We start from the raw sequence: 13,744 nt of genomic DNA on the forward strand, positions 1-13,744 counted from the left end.
CCACCCCTCTTCAACCTTGAAAAATGAAATGTGAAAAGACTTAAAAGAACATTGTTTACACACCTTTATACTACTTGTATTGTTTAACCCTGCTGCTGTGTATGACACTATGAACAACAGCCTCTCACGACACCAGTACATAATGCTCTTAGAAACAAGGTGAGAAACATTACCGGCACTCTGGCGGACGTTTGGGGGAACAGCTAGGGTGTGCAGGAATGTCCTGCAGTAATACAGAAACATGTGCAAGGACAACATATTGATCTTTACTGTGCAGGGCTTTTCTAGAGGAACACTTGGTGCAGAGTCTGAAAAGCCTCAGGAGAAGTTTGGTTTTGATTATTTAAGTGTATTTTCAGATTATATTATGTAACAGACATAAAGGAAAAGGACACATGATGAGTGGTCTGGTGACTGATTAATTAACTTTTGACATCTGGCAAATTAGTCTGTTTTAACTAAGGGCAATGAAAAATGAGAGAATATACCTAGTGCCCTTACTGAATTTAATCAAACATCTACAAAATCTTTATTTCATCTGTTGACAAATTATGAAAAAGCAATGCGAAAGAAAATGCATTAATAAAGACAAATCACCTCATCAACTGATCTGACATTAACAAGTATTAGTCAACGATAAGCGGAGACAGATGAGTGTGGACCAGTGAGTGGCACATTAAGTCGATAACGTCAAATTCCTTCTCGTCATACAGGTGTGACAAGGAATGCTGAGTTATCTGATGATGACACAACCAAGTAGGGGGAATCCCTTTGTACAACTCTCTGCTATTGTGTCTAGCTACTGAAGAGAAACCGTATCAGGACAGTCAAGGGAATCTGAATTTCATGGCTGAAGTTGTTAAAGAATAAATCTTATCCAAGTCTTGGGTGAAACAATTGCCAATACCTCCATTAAACAGGCACTGAGTCAATGCAAGGGTGCATCAGTTATCAAGTATAAAAGGTTACATACTAAACACTGAATTACTATGACCTTTCCAAGCAGAACTTAATTTGTAACCTTAAAACGTCAGGTTCACGTCTAGGTATATGGTCTCTGATTGCAGGTATCTACAAACAACCTGATGTATAACAAACACGATTGCATGTGTATCACATTGGAGAGCCATTACTCTCATGCTTTACATTATAACAATGAATACTGCTGTATCACATTCTGTGATTGCATCATATTTAACACTTAACATTGCACCTGTGATTTTGTGTATCATCTGAACAATTATACAGCCTTGAGTGCTTTACCTCATGTTCTTGTAGTTAATCCGAGTCAATACAGACCATTCAATGGTATAATCCACTGGAGAGGAGCATGGGAATGTCAAGCTAATGATAGTGGGCTCCAACAGGTCATCTTCAGCAAGTAGATCCACACCCCAATATGTCGCCCAGTCAAATATAGACCACACTGAATTCAACACCACACAGAAACCAAAAATAAATAGATAAAGGCGGAAGAGAAAGTTGCAGCTGACATTACAGCAGTGGCAGCAGCCCCAGAGATGAAGTCATCCCTGGCATTTCCATGTGAAGACCTTCCACAGATACACAGCCTTAGGGATGCTAATTATTGAATGAGATCGCTCATACAGCTGGCTGTAAGTGGGTTTTTTCTCGCATGGCTTCCCTGGGGCGTTCTGTCCGAGAGAGTGCATAGTGTCATTATCATGAAGTATTAGTGTCCAACACGATGAGCATGTTCCACCTGAGGGGGCTCTCAATTGTAGTCGGTGTTTCACTGTGTATTGGCAGTCGTACAGTGATCAAAGTGTCTAGTCAGTGTTGAAGAGTGATCAAAGTGTTTTGTCAGTCTTCTACAGTGATCAAAGTGTTTTGTCAGTCTTCTACAGTGATCAAAGTGTTTTGTCAGTCTTCTACAGTGATCAAAGTGTTTCGTCAGTGTTGTACAGTGATCAAAGTGTTTCGTCAGTGTTGTACAGTGATCAAAGTGTTTTGTCAGTCTTCTACAGTGATCAAAGTGTTTCGTGGGTGTTGTACAGATGGCAGTAGTACAGTGATCAAAGTGTCTAGTCAGTGTTGTACAGTTGGCAGTAGTACACGTGAGGTGAGGTGAGGTGAAATTGGGTTTAACGTTGTGCTGGAGAATATTTCGCTCATATGACGGCGTGCATGCCAAGTATGCGTGAGGTGTGTATACGGGTGTATACATGTGTATATGCGGCTGCTTGTACTAGCCCAGACTTAAGCTGGTTTTATAGTGCTAGCCCACTGAGATACCATGCCGCAGTGAAGCATGAATACCCCACTCAGACACATTATAACTCCGAGCCGACCAGTCCTCGTTGTACCCATTAATACCGATCGCCAGGCAGAGACCAACAAGTACCATATTTTAACGTCTTTTGGTATGACGCGGACAGGGGATAGAACCCGCGACCTTCCGCTCTCCGGGCGGACGCTCTAACCACTACACCACGGAGGCGGTCGGCAGTATTATAAGTACAGTGATCAAAGTGTCTAGTCAGTGTTGTACAGTGATCAAAATGTCTAGTCAGTGTTGTACAGTGATCAAAGTGTCTAGTCAGTGTAGTACAGTGATCAAAATGTCTAGTGTTGTACAGTGATCAAAGTGTCTAGTCAGTGTAGTACAGTGATCAAAGTGTCTAGTCAGTGTTGTACAGTGATCAAAGTGTCTAGTCAGTGTTGTACAGTGATCAAAGTGTCTAGTCAGTGTTGTACAGTGATCAAAATGTCTAGTCAGTGTTGTACAGTGATCAAAATGTCTAGTCAGTGTTGTACAGTGATCAAAGTGTCTAGTCAGTGTAGTACAGTGATCAAAATGTCTAGTGTTGTACAGTGATCAAAGTGTCTAGTCAGTGTTGTACAGTGATCAAAATGTCTAGTCAGTGTTGTACAGTGATCAAAGTGGTCTAGTCAGTGTAGTACAGTGATCAAAATGTCTAGTGTTGTACAGTGATCAGAGTGTTTAGTTTAGTCTGAGTGCTGTTTGCAGTGTTAGAGTGATTACTGATTGGGGTTATGTGTGTGTTGGACATTAGTTAATACTAAGTATTATTAGTACCCGAACTTCAAATATCACTTCATTTAAGGATACAAAAATTACATTTCAAAAGCCAAAGGAAAAATTGTTTTTATCAAATTTCAAGGTTTAATCATATTTAACCAAAAGGGCTCATGCTGATTTATTTTTCTACTATTTCTGACTTTTGGGGATATATACTGCAATTGGCCCAACTATCATCTATTTCATATGGGCATATCAGTAGCATCAAACAAATATAGCCATATGTATAACACAGCCCACTACAATTATACTATTTCAACAAACACACCACTGCTTCAAATAACATTTCAGAAAGCAACAGAGCATTGAAACCACCATTATCGATAATCTTCAAAGATGTGCCCATCTACATTGCTATGACGCCCATCTCCTTAATGGCAACTGATTTGACAGACAAGTTTCTCAGCAGGTGTCATCGTCTGGTTCAGTGATCAAAGGCAGCTACTTACAAGAGACCTGTTCCAAGTCTAGAAAGTTTGAAATGAACTTGATCAGTGACTACCCCAATGTATCCAGACTTTATCTATTAACTGACAAGTCTGTATTTTCATTATAACTGCAGTAAGTCTCTTCTGTTGGTTGATCAAAGCAGTGTCGCCTCCAAGAGGTCTATGGGAGGGCCAGTAAACAGACTCACAGAGATGATGTCCTTAAAGACATATGGACTGATTTCTCTGCCTCTATCCCACTCTTCACGAGGACCAGTGAACAGACTCACAGAGATGATGTCCTTTTTAAAGACATATGGGCTGATTTCTCTGCCTCTATCCCACTCTTCACAAGGATCAGTGAACAGACTCACAGAGATAATGTCCTTAAAGACATATGGGCTGATTTCTCTGACTCTACCCCACCCTCCAGCATCCCTCCCCCTTGTCAATTAAACATCCTCTGCAGCCATCAAACAAACTTCAAAGACACTCTTCTTGTAAGACTGGAAGTTTCCTGTTGTGCACCAACCAGACTTATGTCATAGCTTAGTTCACCAATAAGTTCAACATTTCCTTGAAGTGTCTACACTTGGACCTTCTGGTTGCCTTACATTTTCCCTATCATACTCAATTTCATGTGATTTGGTACAGCATTTATTCAATACACCTCGTAATTTATTACCAAAAGTTCAGAAGGGCTTCCTTCAGCTATTGGTGCTCAAGACATCACTTTGAGGAGGCTTGCAAAGCCATTTCCATATAAACTAGTCTAGCTGCCGACATTTTGTTTATAAATATTTCTCATGTATTGATAGCAGCACAGAATGTTACCCTTGTTACTTAAAGGTTTGGTGATAAAACATGTTTTTCCATACTAACACTGCTGATATGTTGAATCATAGCATGCACGAATCCAATATTTTAGAATAATCGTCCCCACTCAACCTGACTTTTCAAACTTGTCAATTTCCATACCAAATATAATTTCTGTAAAGCAGTAAAAACTTCCCAGTGATGCTGCCATGCAGCCATGATTCTCATCAATCCAACATCCATCACAAGCAGTCTGGCCAGACAGAACAGGCCTAGACACTAATAAAGCATCACATCTACTTTCATGGTGGAGGAGCTTCACTGACAGCCTCCTTGTGTACAGAGCCGTGCAAAATGCCTTTCAGATGCAATATCATTATTGATGTAGATGTAGAGCAGCAAGGTTTAGGCAGTCATACATAGTCAATCACATACATGCCCCACCACAAAGTCTTCAACTGGGTGAGTGAGTGAGATTATAACTGACTGAGCACAAAAACATTTGAAGCTTTTACAGTAGCCATGAATTAATAGCAAACATGAGGCAATAATTAGTAATTGTGTCCTTATTTACAAAGTTCAGAAAACTGAACTAATAAAAGCCTCCTGGGAGACGATCCAAGACAAATGATCATAACTAATAATGATGATTAAAACTGTAAACGTCAACCACAGAACAGGCTATTTAATACTTCACTTTTAATATAATTAAATTTAATTATCCTGCCTTCTTATTACTTATCAACTTGTAAACTGCCAATCAAACAGATGTCAGTGACCTTGGAAGAAACTATTCACATTAGGACATTTCCATTATTTTAGGAACATTATCATAATCAAATTTTGAATACAATACTTTGGACAGTTTGGAAGAAAATCAATGCAGTAGAAAATCAACTGATCTGAAATTCAGGCAAGTAACAAATAGGACTCAAGCTTGTGGCAGTCGGAACAAGGCATGTAAAGGCCAAGGACAACCAGTTTAACTTGCGTAACATTAGCCTCTTTGAAATTTGCAGAAAGAACTAGGAAAATGCTCTCCTACAACAAGTCTGTGTCTGAGGAGAAACTGATTTTTTCGGGCTATTGGTCAGTGTCGCCTGGCTGATATACATGTCATCATGCCCTTATGACTTGGAATGTTCTTCATACTTCCAGGCATGCTTTCAGGTGGACTCAAGTCACAATTTGATTATATGATGGCTGACATGGAAAAAATTGCTCAATGTTTTAAGTGGAGCATGAGTGAGTGAGTGAGTGAGTGAGTGAGTGAGTGAGTGAGTGAGTGAGTGAGTGAGTGAGTGAGTGAGTGAGTGAGTGAGTGAGTGAGTGAGTGAGTGAGTGAGTGAGTGAGTGAGTGAGTGAGTGAGTGAGTGAGTGAGTGAGTGAGTGAGTGAGTGAGTGAGTGAGCGAGCGAGCATGCAATTCAACTATTTAATTGGTGTCAGTTATCAAACTATTTTGGAATGACCACTGAGAGCTCACTGTGAATGTCCATATATGACTGAGTACAATATGGGCTGAAATTGCTCTGTAGGGAGTTACAACCATGAGAATGGAAAGTAATATCATCTTCAGCAAAATAATATAGTCTACGTTGTCATACTTATCTTATTTAAGAGAAATGTCCAACAAAGGATCTGTAGAGACTGCCAAACTTTCATGACAAACTATCAAGAACTGTCTATCACAGAGTGTATGATTGATGAAGAGCAGACAAGCAGAAGCTAATAGATGCTTGGTGATGGGCAACTATGTCAGGTATTAACAATCACTTAACTGCTTAATAATTGGCTATATGACTGCACTGCAGTGCTATTGCCAGAGGATAGCCCCTGCATGAATTTCAGCATCAACTTGCACTGTTTCAAGTAGTTATGTGTTTCCCAGGCAATAGCACTGAATCCAACTTGACTATTATTTTTTGAGAATGATTTGGGAGCTCTAGACTGTCTCAGTCTCAGTGCATTTTTCTTAAAACTGAATGGGAGTGTTTTGTCACTCATGTGTGAAGACACTGGGAAATGCAACTTCTTTTGTTGTTTTATTTGTTTAAAGTAATGGAATGCTTCATTGTAAGCAGGAAAAAACAGATGCATTTTGAAAGGATCTGAGTCGGTGTTGTTGGCACATTTGTACGTTGTAATTATGTATTAGATGTATGTTCATCTTGTTCTGAAATGCAACTTGATCTGAATTAGTTTGAGTGTTTCTCAAAGGAGCCTACCTTAATGAATCTCAACTTCTTGAAATTTGACATAAAACATATTTGTTGAAGGAACCAATTTTAGGGGTTTGTGTGCAATTATGATCCTATGTCAACAGTATCCATGAGGTGAAAACTTAAAGGTCACCAAAAACATGTTACATTTAAAGCTGAATCAATATTAAGTTTAATCAACATGAAACCAATTTCACATTAAATTCTGAAATAGCTTTTCAACAGAAAATAATTAATATAACAAAATGTCCCCGAACAATTAGAGGACGCATGTGTAGATCACCTGTGACATTTAAGTGTTCACAGTGAGACGACCCAGGGAGATGGCATCATGATGTGAGAGCTGCCTCCTCACAGACCACCCACCCAGACACCAGCAGGCACACTCGGGTTGCTTATGACATCCACAAATAACCACCATGATGTCCCATACAACAAACATGGCAATTATTCTCCTTCAAGGTAATAAAATGTATGACTACACAATGCCGTTTAGAAAGTAGTCAAATGCAACATATGTTATAATTGGGATTACACTAATCTTAATAAGTCAACAGCATTAGAATACTCAGAACTAGAATCTGTACTTTACTAAGAAAGTGTAATCCCAAATATAACACATGTTAATAAAATGTAAACATGAAAGTTTACTGCAGATATGTTTCTCTAAAATCTGTACAAAACTAGATGAGGAAATGCAATTACTATCAAGAGGAAATACAATTACTATCAAGAGGAGTGAGTGAGTTCAGTAATATTCTAGCAATATCACGGCTGGGGACACCAGAAATGGGCTTCACACAGGTGTGTATATAGAAAAGTGGAAGGAGAGTATTGAAAGGTTTTTAAAGTTCTGCTCCAGAAAGGAGCACTATCACCAATTTCAGTCTATGTCAAACTTGTTGCCATGGAAATGCCAAAAATATTTTATTCAGAATTCCAAACCTACCAAAAGGCACCAGTACACCACCAGACCAATCTATGTGCCAAGTTTGGTGAAGAAATAGTGAACGGTTTTAGAGTTCAGCTCCGGAAAAGAGCACAACCACCAATTTCAGGCTAAGTCAAACTTGTTACCATGGAAAGGCCAAAAACGTTTTATTCAGAATTCCAAAAGTACCAAAAGGCACCAGTACACCACCAGATCTATCTATGTGCCAAGTTTGGTGAAGAAATATTGAATGGTTTTAGAGTTCTGCTCCGGAAAATACAAATGTGCACGGATGGACGGACGGAGTCCATTTTAATACCCCCCCAAAACGCGTTGCGGGGTATAATTACTTAGACATTTCATAAATGGGGGTGTTTCTTGTTTGAATCAGGTGAATGAGTGAAGAAATTCTATCATGAAATGTCCAAACATTGATGGTATGTCTTGATGGAAATATCGCATAAATCTTACCTACTGGTACATACTTCAATTAATTTGAATATGATAATTACAAAATCAATACTCCAATAAAATTGCAGTTGACATTATTGGCATGTTCTCTTCCATTTAATGCATATAGGATGCAGTATACTGTATTTGATAAAACTTGTGGCAAGGTGAGCCACAAGTGAGAAGGCACTTTCTTGGTGCTCCCAACAGGGATATTGCTGGAAATGCTGAGTTAAGTGAGTGTCTTCCAACACTAACTTGGAATAACTCATTTTATCAATGACGGTTCCGGTGATAACACTGTTGTACATATAACCCAGCAATATATATATATATACTGGGGTGAAAAAGAAGTATACCATTGAGTAATAACCCTGATATTGTCAAGTTAATCCACTCAGGTTTGGTATTCTTAGAAATATCATTAACAGTGCAATCTTTTTCTGGTATATATTATAAATACCATCACCTGCATGCTACATCTGGTGTATATTATATAAACCATCTCCTGCTACCTATTTCTGGTGTATATTATGTATACCCTCTCCTGCAACCTATTTCTGGTGTATATTATGTATACCCTCTCCTGCAACCTATTTCTGGTGTATATTATGTATACCCTCTCCTGCAACCTATTTCTGGTGTATATTATGTATACCCTCTCCTGCAACCTATTTCTGGTGTATATTATGTATACCCCTCTCCTGCAACCTATTTCTGGTGTATATTATGTATACCCTCTCCTGCAACCTATTTCTGGTGTATATTATGTATACCCTCTCCTGCAACCTATTTCTGGTGTATATTATGTATACCCTCTCCTGCAACCTATTTCTGGTGTATATTATGTAGGTGTCGTGCCGGGAAAGCTAAAATTTATTTTTCAGATGTCCCGGGAAGGCTAAAATATATATTTCAGATTTCCCGGGAGAGCTAATTTCCAAGGGAGTAGGGAAGTAGTACATAAAGCTAAAGATCTCGGTGCCAGGAAACAACCTATTTCTGGTGTATATTATGTATACCCTCTCCTGCAACCTATTTCTGGTGTATATTATGTATACCCTCTCCTGCAACCTATTTCTGGTGTATATTATGTATACCCTCTCCTGCAACCTATTTCTGGTGTATATTATGTATACCCTCTCCTGCAACCTATTTCTGGTTGTATATTATGTAGGTGTCGTGCCGGGAAAGCTAAAATTTATTTTTCAGATGTCCCGGGAAGGCTAAAATATATATTTCAGATTTCCCGGGAGAGCTAATTTCCAAGGGAGTAGGGGAGTACCGCCAAAGCTAAAGATACGGTGCCAGGAAACAACCTATTTCTGGTGTATATTATGTATACCCTCTCCTGCAACCTATTTCTGGTGTATATTATGTATACCCTCTCCTGCAACCTATTTCTGGTGTATATTATGTATACCCTCTCCTGCAACCTATTTCTGGTGTATATTATGTAGGTGTCGTGCCGGGAAAGCTAAAATATATTTTTCAGATGTCCCGGGAAGGCTAAAATATATATTTCAGATTTCGGAGAGCTAATTTCCTACCGCCAAAGCTAAAGATCACGGTGCCAGGAAACAACCTATTTCTGGTGTATATTATGTATACCCTCTCCTGCAACCTATTTCTGGTGTATATTATGTATACCCTCTCCTGCAACCTATTTCTGGTGTATATTATGTATACCCTCTCCTGCAACCTATTTCTGGTGTATATTATGTAGGTGTCGTGCCGGGAAAGCTAAAATTTATTTTTCAGATGTCCCGGGAAGGCTAAAATATATATTTCAGATTTCCCGGGAGAGCTAATTTCCAAGGGAGTAGGGGAGTACCGTCAAAGCTAAAGATACGGTGCCAGGAAACAACCTATTTCTGGTGTATATTATGTATACCCTCTTATGCAACTTATTTCTGGTGTATGTTATGTATACCCTCTTCTGCAACCTATTTCTGGTGTATATTATGTATACCCTCTCCTGCAACCTATTTCTGGTGTATATTATATATACCCTCTCCTGCAACCTATTTCTGGTGTATATTATATAAAGCGTCTCCTGCAACCTATTTCTGGTGCATGTTATAAATACCATCATCTGCAACCTATTTCTGGTGCATGTTATAAATACCATCACCTGCAACCTATTTCTGGTGCATGTTATAAATACCATCACATGCAACCTATTTCTGGTGCATGTTATAAATACCATCACCTGCAAGCCACTTCTGGTATACAGATATATACTTTTGTCATCAACCCTGCAAGCTGCTTCTCAGATCTACATGATACATGTGTATATCATCAGCCTTCTGGCACATATTATGCATATAATAAACACTGCAAGCTGCGGATATACATTATATGTACCCTTATCCTTCTGTACTATATTTTATATATAATCAACCCCACAAGCTACTTTGGGTATATACTGATATACTGTACGCATGTATCATCAAAAAGAAGCTTGTTTTGGTGTATATTGTATATCATGTCATTACTCACAATTCATCGGGCTCCATGACAACATCAGTTTGGTACACAACCATGCTGAAACTCAGATCCTTGGATAAGTTGATGTCAGCTACTTCAGACCAACATGAAACTCACTGGTAAGCAGGCAACAGTCTACAAGTGGATGGAGGTCTAATATGTTGTCTGCTTGTGGATTGCCGTCAGGTACGTCCAGCAACGGTCAGCCTGTGGAAGGCCCGTCTGAGAAGTTGTGGGAAACTTGTCAGTCACCCACCGTTAGGTCACCTTTTCAAGTTACGCAATTGTCACAAGCAAAGATGAAATGTTTCCACGCCTGCTCTGCTACAGCACCTGGTCTGCAGAGAACAGGGACACAGTTTGAGAATGAACTAGTAGAGTATCCCACTTTCCAGTCACTTTTGACAGAGGAATGGTGTATCAGGCATTCAATCAAATTTGTGATGTTGCTTGGAAGTTCTGGATATGTCTTGAAATCACATGCAATCAAAGATAATCATAGACACATGCTTCTTTCTGTCACAATGGTAGGCAAACAGCCATCCAAATATCAAGATGACTTAAGGAAACTCGTGAAAATATTTTTTTTGTCTTGCAGTGGAGTAATCTATTTATCAGTCATCAAATATTTTTCTCTGATAATAGCTGATGAAATCTACAAAGCGGGAGTATCGGCTTTGAAATAAGAACGATGACTTGAGGTAGCTGTTTTCACGTCTACAGCAAGATGTTGAATAAGTCGCACACACCTTGTCACAGAAGCTCACACATGGCTCAATTCCGGTTCTCTAATTTGTAAATGTTTGCAAAAATGTTGAGAACTTTAGCCACTCGTTCTATTTTGACGCTTTTCTTAACCTTGTTTGAGATATCATGAACCAAGTCGTAACTCACCCCCACACCTGTCTAAATTGTGTGAGTAGTCCAAATGTTTGAAGTAGCACACAGCTCTGTCCTGTCACTGGCAAAGTGCCGATCAGATCACTCCATGTAAAGGAAGAGATCATGGACAAGTGAACACCCCTTTCCCACACCTATCCAACTCAATGACTAGACTACTCTGTGTAAAGGAAAATACAGGGTCAAGAGAACAACCCTATCCAACTCAATGCCAGACTACCGACTAGACTACTCTGTGTAAAGGAAAATACAGGGTCAAGAGAACAACCCTGTCTTGCACTTGTTCAACACTGTTACACACTGCAGATTTTACACGGAAGATATTTGATCTGGATAATGACCAATATTCACAGGCTGAGACTATTATTCCACAGAAAACAAGACTCCAATACTTCTCACAATCTTCCCAAGGCAGTGTGGTGTCTAAATGTAGGCAGTCAGGATTACAAAAGTTGACCAGGAGAAGAATAATGTCTGTATTTTGGCCCACTGGCACGTTCCACTAGTTATGTTTGTACACAGTGGAGGCGGCCCTCTCACTTGACACACTTCTGTCTTTACATATTAGGCCCGTCTGTACATATTAGGCCCGTCTTTACATATTAGGCCAGTGTAAATCAGATAGCAGATTCCAGGGCACTTTCAACAAGACTGCTAGCCAAGGATACCTGATATTATTCTGTTATCTTTCCCTGTTATTGAAGTAATACAGGACAGCTTTGCATACTTGTGATTGGCTGGGTATTGTTAGATAATTAATGAAATATGACAAAACAATCACTGCTTTCACGCTTTGATCTCATGCCACATGTTCCTTTGATGGATGATTAGACCAACAGAATGTTATAAAAACCTGTTCTAGCAAGTTATTTAGAACATCATACACAGGTAGAGCAAGTGTCATTCATGATGTTATCAACTGCTGACAGTGGGGTAATTTTCTGGAGTTACCAGGAGCTCATTGATACAGCAGCATTCTGCCTCCATGATTATTATAAGTTCATGACCTTATAAGCATAAGGAGGATAAATCACACTCAACACACTTCTGTCTGTCACCTTAGTGCCAAGAGTCAAGGGGCACTGGCGAAGATAGAGGATTATATCTGGGCTACAGTAGCACCTCCACATGATACTGTGCTGATAGTTGACATGTTTCACACACACAACTGGCACTCTTAGATATTCCTTCTGAAAGCCCCCTTCATTATCCAAATAGAACAGATAACTTCTGACCATAACTGTCATGCATGCAGATGCTAAACTCTCCCAGGAGACAGCTTGTTCTGCAGTTGATATAAAAGAAGTAGGTGGAAGAAGGCATCCTTGTTAAACGCCTGTCTCGCACTGTTGTGTTACATCCCAACATACACTTGTCCAAAATGACCATCCTTACAACACCTGCCATAAAGTCGTGTCTCCCCACACAAGGGCAACAAGGCTGAAAATATCAGGCCTCATACTAAGGATTCCACCATAAAACCGCATGACAGTTTTTCTATGAATCATACTTGTCATTATAAACTGACTCCCTATTTTATTGTGTACACACAGTTGTATACAATTTACATCTTTATTCAGAAATTAGGTAATGGAATGTGATATACTATGGATTGGTACCTGGGTAAGTATCTGTTGTTCAAACACATATTACAACACTTGTCACAGTCTCCATGTCAGTGTATATTATACACCACTGTATGAAATAAGTCAAAAATCCAGCCAGACATCAGTGCTGGTAACTTCAAAATGTTACTAGCCCAAAATGGATTTAACCAGACCAAATATGGTGAATTTACTCAGATGTATGGAACATCTAATAATTTTAAAATATAAATCTCCATATCAGTGTGATATACAGGAAATATCTATATCCATGTCAGTGTATATTATACATCTACCGGTAATATATATCTCCCTATCAGTGTGTTATACAGGAAATATCTATATCCATGTCAGTGTATATTATACATCTACCGGTAATATAAATCTCCATATCAGTGTGTTATACAGGAAATATCTATATCCATGTCAGTGTATATTATACATCTACCGGTAAGAAATTGCTAATTAAAAAACATTCAAGGGAAGAAAATCCAGTGAATTCAGGTTAACATGCTGAAATCTTCAAAGTGTCGCAGTGACCTTGAAAATTATGTGAAGGTCACCAAAATTGACTGGGCCCTGCGCCTTCATTAGATGAAGTGTCAAATATGAAGAAAATCCAGTGAATGGGTTTTGCGATATCTTGATGACCATCTTAACGTGCAATTTAACATGCTGAAATCTTCAGTGTCTTTGTGACCTTGAAATTTAAGTGAAGGTCATAAAAACTGACTGGGACTTGCACTTTCTCTAGATGAAGCTTGGTGTGAAATAAGAAGACAGTCCAGTGAATGGTTCTTGAGATATCTGGCTGACCATCCCAACATTCAGGTTAACATA

At 39.1% G+C, this 13,744-nt stretch overlaps 1 protein-coding gene across 4 annotated transcripts in view; it reads right to left on the reverse strand.

Moving 5' to 3' along the window:
• The window catches only part of LOC124261264 (homer protein homolog 1-like), a 76,345-nt gene that overhangs the window by 39,249 nt on the left and 23,352 nt on the right, over positions 1 to 13,744 (reverse strand). Inside the window, exon 1 of one of the 4 annotated variants that reach the window (XM_046695576.1) lies at positions 10,413 to 10,753. The exons of 1 other annotated variant lie outside the window; for it this stretch is intronic. In XM_046695576.1, the coding sequence (XP_046551532.1) occupies positions 10,413 to 10,456 (44 nt within the window). In that variant the 5' untranslated portion in view covers positions 10,457 to 10,753. Of the gene's footprint in view, positions 1 to 1,263; positions 1,515 to 10,412; positions 10,754 to 13,744 lie in introns of those variants that run through there. 2 more of the 4 variants (XM_046695575.1, XM_046695579.1) reach the window with 2 other exon arrangements.

This window comes from Haliotis rubra, unplaced genomic scaffold (genome assembly GCF_003918875.1).
Source record: "Haliotis rubra isolate DU_JTF1 unplaced genomic scaffold, ASM391887v1 Scf792, whole genome shotgun sequence".
NCBI classification, from domain to species: domain Eukaryota; kingdom Metazoa; phylum Mollusca; class Gastropoda; order Lepetellida; family Haliotidae; genus Haliotis; species Haliotis rubra.